Genomic DNA, 8,826 nt, shown 5'->3' with positions numbered 1-8,826 from the left:
GATAGCAAGGCACCGCACTTTTTGCTATAGTACAGATTTTCCCTTCTATTTTCTTTCTTCGCATTCGTGCAAACCTCAGTGGTCTTTTTGTTTTCATTCTTTGCATCCAATTAGCTCTCTCTGTTTCTCTCACTCTCTTTTTGATGACTCCAGGTTGTCCGTTCACACTTTCAGTTACCCCGTACTTGGTTGCCAACTTCCTTGACCTCTTGCTCCATTCCGTGTCCACGCTTTCATGTAGAGATACTTGTGCACTTTAGCCGCCCATTTATTTTCATCCATGTTCCTGAGCCTTTCTTCAAAACTAATTTTGCTCTGTGCTTCTCTGACTTCAAAAGACGCCCAACCCATGTTACCCTGCACTGCCTCATTTGTGGTTTGGCCGTGAGCTCCTAAAGCCAACTGGTCTAGCGATCTTTGGTTACCGTCCAACCCCGACAGCATTTCCGATTTTAAGCACATAATGACATTTGCGAACGTTAGCGCAGGCACGATTACTCCTTTCCCTTTTCCACGCACCACCTCATACTTATTGTGGCCCCAAATTGCATCATGTTTCATTATTGATTCCCCCCATTGCGCTTTCCCTTTATTTTCAGATTATCTTGGTGGGTGCTTCAGTAAGTCTTGCCTTCGTTTATGTATAGGCTGAGGTGATATTGCTTGACTATCTCTTGTTGTTAAATTTACACCACGTAATTACTGGCGTCTTCATCAAAGATTATAATTCCCAATTTCTCTGTGCTAAACTTAAGGCCTAGATTTGTCGCTGCGTTGTCACAGATATTCGCAAGTGTCTGTAAATCTCTTGCATATATCCGCTAGTAACATTATGCCGTCCGCATGCATCAGTCTGAGATTATTTAGTGGCGCCCTCTCGCTTTTGACGTTGTGCGTCCGCGCCACGCGCGCGTGCGCGCAACGTGAAGCCAACTTGACGCTTGCGACCGAGCTGCTGTGCTAGTTTTTTTTTTTTTAATTAAGAGTGTACAGGAGCAGTAGGACACTATTCCCTGCGACGTAGAGTGCATCACACTTAGTGTGTGCTGCTCCTGGTGGCGTCTGCACGTGCGTGTCCGGCTTCTCCTCAATGTTGCTTGGCTGTTGCGGCGCACTGGAGCGTTGGCCCTCCGGTTGCGCTGTCTGTATACGCCGTGTGTGTCTGGTCGAGCGCGCGCTGTGTGTTCGGTCGCCAGCTCCCTTGGCCACGGCAATGTCAAATTTGTTGCTGCCGAGCGCGTTAAGCATGTCGCGATAGACGTTTGATGCCTTTCTGGAACAAATCAGGGGCCGCGGCGCTGCGTGAATGCCAATACTGCTATAGGGTAATTGCAGTAAAATGCAGTATTTTGCTACAGTGAACGTGGCATGAGTACAAAATGTAGCATTAGGCAAGTGATGTATCAGCAGCTTTTGAATGGTCCAACACGATTCTGTGACTGACTGCCAGATCCGAGGTTTGCTTGACATTTCGTGCATCTTTATTTTTCAGCAGAGTCTCTACGCCCTTCGTCAGAGAAAGAAGGATGTAATCTACCAAGATGATATGTTGTCAAATCAATGAATTTAGATGGTTGATTTCAATACCACAAAAGTGACTAAACTCGCATCAAGGCGCTATCGTCCAGCGACCACCATCCAGCGATTTCAGGCGGTTATGAAATATCTGGAGCGTCTGGTAGAAGTGCAGACAAAGTTACGCAAACGCGTGTGCATTGCTCACCTCCGGAAGGTAATCAAGCTTGATTACTTCCACAGGGAGACAGCTCGTCTATGCATCTCAGTCTGCTCGCCAAACCCGACTATTGCTTCTTTTCTCCTGCCATATGTATAGCGCGCCCATTTCGAGGGTTCGTCCAGCGATGAGGTCCAGCGACCACCCATGATTAGATCCCCGTTTGAGCCACCGCGGTGGCTTAGCGGCTATGATGTTGCGCTACTAAGCACGAGGTCGCGGGATCAAATTCAGTCCGCGGCGGCTACATTTCGATGGGGACGAAATACAAGAACGCGCGTGTCCCGTGCATTGGGGGCATCCCCTGGTGGTGTAAATTAATTCGGAGTCACCCGCTACGGTGCGCCTCATAATGCAATCGTGGTTTTAACACAGTAAACCCCAGAATTCAATTCAATCACCGTTTTCAATACATTTTTGATGCAAGAACGTCGTACGTATTTTGAAAACTAAGACAAATATATTCTGAAGTTTGGGCTTGCTGTTACAGAACCGAATGACTAGCTGGAGTGTTAACCACGCAAGAAAAAAAAGGGGGGGAGGGGGGACTTGCACAGTCGCAATGAACTGGTGACAGGTTTTCTTGTGTTTTGTTTTCGTTTTCATTACACAGTTTTTATTATTCCTTACGCTGATAAAGTAATCTTTTCCGAGTATGTCCCGGTCGTCTGTAGTGCGTTGAGCAGAAATAGCCTGATGCTAACTTATATAAACAAAACGTTTGCATTGGAAAGTGGTAGTGACATTTATATGCGAATAAATAGTGTGAAGCATGCTTGACAAATGCGAAACATAATGAAGCATGGCGCAACTAATGTGCGAGATAAGCCGCTTGTCAGTTAAATTATAAGACTTTTCTTGTCAGCAAAGGTTCTTTTTATATGCAACACAGGGGACTAGAATTATGAACGAAGTGTAACCTTTGCATTTGACTACCATGACGAAACAACCGTGAAATTGCAATGCCGTTTGTCTACGTGAAGTTTTCCGAATGAGCCCTGCGATCGTGCTTTGCTGAATGTACCCTGCGAGCGGCGTAAACTCTCATTTAGTCGCTCGGCATAATAGTTTTTGACTGACTCACGAAATCGCGTCCCTGAGCGCGACGGCTATGGTTATATGAAAAAGTTTTTTTTTTCGCACCCTCATCGAACGGGCCCGCGGCTACCCGGAATAAGGGGGCCGCTCACCTAGGGCGCGCACTGCGCTTGCTCAAAATGAAAGTTTATTCTTGCTCTCTCTTAAATAAATTCGGGGATCTTACGTCTCAAAAGTCATAAGGTGACGTGCGGGACCATATGATCCACCATGTGAAGACGTCATTTGAGGGGTCACGGGAATTACCGAAAGGAAGGACACGAATTTTTTATGGTTTGACATATAAATCTTTCATTTTTATTTATTTGTTCTTCGGAGAAGGTCCCACAAGAACGCAGCATGCTAACAAATTGTCGATTAGGTCACAATCGCACCTACACTTCTGTCGTGTCAACGTCCTCTGTGCTCAGAGAAGGTCCGCGCGAACGTAGCATTGCGTAGCACGAGAGCACATATGCTTCAGTTTACGTCAGAGGCGCAGGAATGCATTTGACAAAGCGTTTCACGAAAGCTTCGCTTCGCGTCGATTACAAGATGTGCGTTGCAGCTGCGTAATTGTTGTTTGAAAGATGAGCACAATTTTCTGGCATCCAGAGCATTGGAAACGAACAAGCTTATCATTCATGTAATTATGTATAGTACCGACATTCGGCGATCAACTGCCACGGATGTGCCAAACAATTCCAAGGATACGGAAGAGAAGTATTGACACGACGACATTTTACGCCTGCGAAACATTCGTGAGCGAGCGAACGCAGGTTTGTAGCCGCCTCACCGTTGTGTCACGTGAAGACAGCTGCTTTCGTGCTTCCTCAGGGCGCGCTTTAAAATTAGCGCTTGCTTCGAAAGCCCGGTCAGCGAGAGCTGGCACGGCGAGTCAGCAGGCGTGTCATTTCTTCGGCATTGCTGCTGCGGTCGAATCGCCCAGAAGTGCTGAGCGCGTTTGCACGCTGCGCGGTGAGGGGCGATGGAGCCGTCAGCGTAACGGCAGTATGCGGTCACTCCCCGCCTGCCCCAGCAATCGAGGGACGGCATTCGGGGCAGACCCCAATAACGGAGAGGGGTGCGCGGCGGCGAGCATCGCAGGAGGGCCGCACCCTCCCAACGACTTTCAGCTGGCGGAGGAGCACGACGCCCACGGCAGCCTCTCGCAGTGGCGGCGAGACGCGCACCGGCCCACATGCGGCCCGCTGCTCGGCCATGTCGCGGCCGCTGTTCGTGCTGCTGTTCGTCGTGGTGGTGGTTGCGGCGTCGTCCGAATCGCGCCAGCACAGCGACCGCGGTCCCTGGTCGTGGAGGAGACGTTGCAAGGCGCTGCTGCTGCTGGGCCAACAGCAGCCCAGGCAGCACCGGCGGAGGCACGAGCCCTTGGCCGTTCACCGACTGCGCAAGGCTTTCCTGCGAGCACGAACCCAGCAGCGGCGACGCAAGCCAGCGACGGGCACTGCCGACGGAGGCAACGCCGTGGCCACGGGTGACCTCTGCCAGGCGCTGCTGCGGAGGCCCTGGAATAAGTCCCGCCGCAGAAGACTTCTTGGCCGGCGCCGTAGGCTCGGTGAGTGGACTGAACCTGCACAGCTGCTTAAACGCCAGCCGCGCAGGCACAACCTACCTCGTGCACTATACTGGAAGATCTGGCGTGGCAAAGTGAAAACCCACTCTCGAGCCAAAGAAGCACACTGGCCTACTGCCATGCGCGTCTTTAGGCTCTTATTGCGCTAACCTGAACAAGTTGCACTTCCCTCGGTAGCTTAAGTTACAAAATGAAAGTTGAAAATCTTTATTTCTGAAGCTTTACAGAAACGGTGACAATAGCAAAAGGCATCGAGGCTTGACAGAGGTTCCTGCTCTGTCAGGCTGCTCTGTCAGGCTGCTCTGTCAGGCTGCTCTGTCAGGCCTGGATGAGTGTTTTCATTCGGTCATTATTTTTCGTTGGCATTGAAGGCCAGAGCGACACCTGGCGTTGGTTGAAAATAAGTGGAAGATGATCACGTATCATCCAATACAATTTTAGCTTTCTTTTTTTTCGACAGATGCGCAAAATAATCTGAATGACAGAATTATATTAATGCAAAAGAAGTCGTGAGGTCAATCAAAAGGCTTCCATGATTTCTCAAGCTGTATATGTTAGCCTAAACTTTCTTCAGAATATTCTGCACTTTATTTTGAATACCTTTTGGATTGCCTATAGCAATTTCCCTATTGTAAATTTCTATTCTAAACCGCGGGAAATGTGTAAAGGCATTTGATGCTTTAAAATTTCCTCGAATTTTGTCGGCGTCTTCTTGCTCCCAAGAGGCAAAAAATTAACCGGTTCTTTGAATCAGGTTTTATGAGCTATAACTTCCTGATATCATTCTGTTGTGAAGGTGCCGAACTCATAGACGCTTACGTCGACCAGGCAGAGTAAATAATGCTTATTGAGTTAGAGGCATTGCGGTCACACAATCCAGCTTGAAAACTGCCCGTACTTGAATTTCACTGCCTCCAGGCAGAAGTGTGTCATGCGCGATCGTCTTAAGGTCGACTTAATCGACGGGTACACACGCTTGCCCCCTGTCTTTCACATTTCCGTATTTCTGTGTGGGTTGTTGTACGCTGCACTGTATCAAGGCTGTGAGCATAGGTACTCGGTGAGTTGGTTTATTAGATTTTCTGGGCGTAGCAAGATCGACGTCGTCCGTTTGTTGCGGATTTTCGGACAGCGTGATATCTATCATTCTTTGTCGCTCCTCATGGCTTTGCTCAGCGATAGCTTCAAACACCGACACATAACGTTTCGGCAAAGCACAAGCAGACTGAACCCCGATACGCAGTCCTGATCAGCGGAAGCAAACAACCCTCGAGGAAGCGGAAAGTACTCCGGCTCATTGTGACGGATGCTGGGATTGGCCTCGCGTGTGGCAAAAGTCGCCCTGACAGATGAGCGCGCCAGTTTCCGGATCGAAGCTCGACTGTGCCCCTCTGTCCACGTCCGGAGAGCTATCCGCATTCGTAAATCAGGTGGCCTGCGCTCCTCTAACGGCGCCTGCAGAAGCAACAATTCCCAAGCAGGACCCAGTATATGAGCCCGCTGCATTGGAAAGCGGGCGCGTAGTGTGGTTGAAGCGAGCCGCACGCACATGCGCATCACAGCCGCCGCTTCAGCGTATCGAGAAAGGATCTGCGAGTGAGGAGCTCGATCAGTGAATGGAATACCTTGTTCCGTTTTCTTTTTCTTGTGCACCCTGCACAAAAATTGGCGCCATGCATCCAAGTCGGATATAGAGGTATAGAGGCATCGGGATACACGAAACTTCGGTATCAGATTATTTGTCGCGTTGGCTCGCAATTCCGTACTTGCGAAAAGGAGCGATCAGTTTCAACCTTGCCAGCGTAAGCATAACGCGCAAATGTGGTCGGGCTGCAAGTTTACTTGGCATAAGTCGTGCCTACACTGGCAAGAAAGAAATATCGTCGTACGCTCAGAGCGTTGACGGCGGGTCTTAGCTGGAAATTGTTGCGCTAGCATGCGCAACAATGGTATGCCGCAAAAAGTAATGATCGTCCGAAAATTCGATAAATATTACCTGGTCGCATGTTGGATTTGCGCTGCCAACTTTTGTCAACGGAAGAGCAGAGCGGCCAGCGCCCCGCAGATGTCAATGACCGCCGCCGAATGGTTTCATAAGGAAATAGAATGTAATGGCACGTCCTGTCATTTTAGGGCGTATTAAATGCCGGCATAATGGGTACAGCTGCAGCCGAAAGCTTACCGGGCTTCCTCTAGTCTTATATTTATTTTGCGAAGGAAAGGAAGTTTATTGGATGTTTATCGTAAATATAGCATTCATTTATAATAATTAAACAATAATTATAACATCACTCCTGGCGTTGCATAGCAGTCACTGTCGCCGAGGCCACCTTTGATATTTCGCGAAACATTGCAGGGTGAGTTTCTTATTGCAAACCTCGTGCGGAGAATACATGCCGCGGGAATGTCGTGAGCATCAGAGGCAAAGGAAGAACTTTGTCGAAGAAAATTTTGCACATAGCTCGTATTCGTTAAATCTGCCCCAGCCAGCAAGTGCGGCCCCCTGTGATAGGCGGCTCTCACGTGTCCCGCTCTACCAGAGCGGACGTGGCGGCGGGTCCCGCGCACAGATATGCCGCACACGATCGGCCGCGCAGCGCATACAACAACAGCGGAGGAGGAAACGCGCCCATGCAGGGAGGGCGGCGCCCCGGCGGCGGCGAGGCCCCAATACGCGCGCGAAGCTGCCGCTTGCAACGCTCGCTGGCGGGAAACCCGGGGTCCGCGACTCTGGCTCGCGGCACCATCGGCGAGTTCACGCCGCAAGCCGCGTGCCCACACGCTTTGCGCCCCGAGACTTGGTTCGTGGCCGCGGCGGGAGCCCGACTTAACGACAGGTGGTCGCGGCATCCGCCTATCTGAGGGAGCGCCGGCGATAGTGGCGCGCGATCTCTATTGAGCGAGGGAGACACCTCCTCCTCGCACACCGAGTGGCGGTCATCATCGCGCGCGCGTGCGGTGCCTGCCTGATGGCGCATTGATGTGCCCGACCATCGGCCGCCGTGATTTGAATGGCCCAGCGACGAAAGAGCGAGGTCGTTTTCGCGCCCGACGTGCTTCGCGCGACAACGGCTTTGTGCTCTTGCGCCTCCGGTGATGTCGCCTTTCGGGGGCCGCGGTTAATTCGGCCTGCCCTCCGCGGCGTCCCCCATTGAACGGACCTCGAGCGGCCGTAATTAGGCTTTTCTGCGCCCCTGGGACACAATGGGTGTCTCGCGCCCCAAGAATCCTATTCGTGGTGCCTGGCTTTTTTGAGAGGCGGCGGCGGCGGCGGCGGCGGCGGCAGAATTTCAATTTTGCGCCCCTCGGGCTGTTGCTTTCGTGCAAAGGAGAGCGCTGCTCAATGGACGGCGAGCCGCTTTTAATTTGAGCCGACGCCGCGGCGCGATCGATGCCGACGGCCTGGCGCCAGCTTGGACACATCCATATGCATCTGCGTGCACCACCACCACCTGCGTGCGGGCGGCAGCCTGGCATGACAGCCTCCAACTGCGGTCGCGGCCTCTTCCTGCTTCTGAGAGGTTTGCTCCATTCATGAGCGCGCGACAGCGCACTTGGTGTCCAATTTCGTCGCAGGCGTTATGTTCAGTGGACAACATTACCATGATGCGAGACATGGCAGGTTCTGACGAAAAAGCCATAGCCGTCAGGTGGGGAAGAAACTCGAAATGAACGCAATACGTTAACTTTCACGCATGAATCTTCTCACCCATGTGATGGGAATGCCTCATCGCTACGTATAAATAAGCAAATATATGACTTTTTGTGACACGTAAAAGAACATTCGCAACTTGGCAAGCAGAAATTCGGCCATTTTATAGGACATAATGTAATGTATAACTTGTTCAGGTGAGCTGCCTCTGTGCTTTTCACCTGCAAAACTTTAACCATGCTGCACTTGTGTACGGCGCGTTGATTACTTCCCAAAGCAACGCAAAGGCTGCATACCTTTCAAGAACTGCGAAAAATCAGGAAATACCAAGTTCTTCAACGTAAAAAAAAGAAAGAAAAAGAACAAGAAAGAAATGTGCGCTAGTGCCGGGAATCGAACCGACATACATGCGTCTCGACCCGCTTCACGATGCTTTTGTATACAACAAAGTTTGTGAGCTGCAGATGTTACTGCAGTGAATATTGCAGCGCTCGCCGGCACAGGGACAGGAAATGGCGAAGACAAGCGCTGAGATTCACAGCACTGTTTTATACAACCGCTGTAAGCCTGACGAAGGAGCTGAACATAACGCAGTACGATGCTGCGTAGAACGATGCGCACTAAGAAGGGACACTGGGTTTCGGCACACTGGGGCAAAAATGAGCACAAAGACGAAATCAAGGAGGGGGCGATGGTAAGCGCGTGCTCTTGCTATATGCCGCCACGAAGAAAAGAACATGGCGCTCGCCATCGAACCATACCAAGGAG

The 8,826-nt window shown here is 50.8% G+C and overlaps 1 protein-coding gene across 2 annotated transcripts in view; it reads left to right on the top strand.

The window, feature by feature from the left end:
* The first annotated feature begins 4,017 nt into the window (after positions 1-4,017).
* The window catches only part of LOC119430989 (agrin-like), a 412,147-nt gene continuing 407,338 nt past the window's right edge, over positions 4,018-8,826 (top strand). For both annotated transcript variants that reach the window (XM_037698455.2, XM_037698454.2), the window contains exon 1: positions 4,018-4,388. In XM_037698455.2, coding sequence (XP_037554383.2) covers positions 4,034-4,388 — 355 coding nt within the window. In that variant the 5' untranslated portion in view covers positions 4,018-4,033. The remainder of the gene's footprint in view (positions 4,389-8,826) is intronic.

The sequence above is a fragment of the Dermacentor silvarum genome, chromosome 10 (assembly GCF_013339745.2).
Source record: "Dermacentor silvarum isolate Dsil-2018 chromosome 10, BIME_Dsil_1.4, whole genome shotgun sequence".
Taxonomy (NCBI): domain Eukaryota; kingdom Metazoa; phylum Arthropoda; class Arachnida; order Ixodida; family Ixodidae; genus Dermacentor; species Dermacentor silvarum.
The sequence above is the reverse complement of the archived record's forward strand: the minus strand, read 5'-3'. Positions and strand labels throughout refer to the sequence as shown.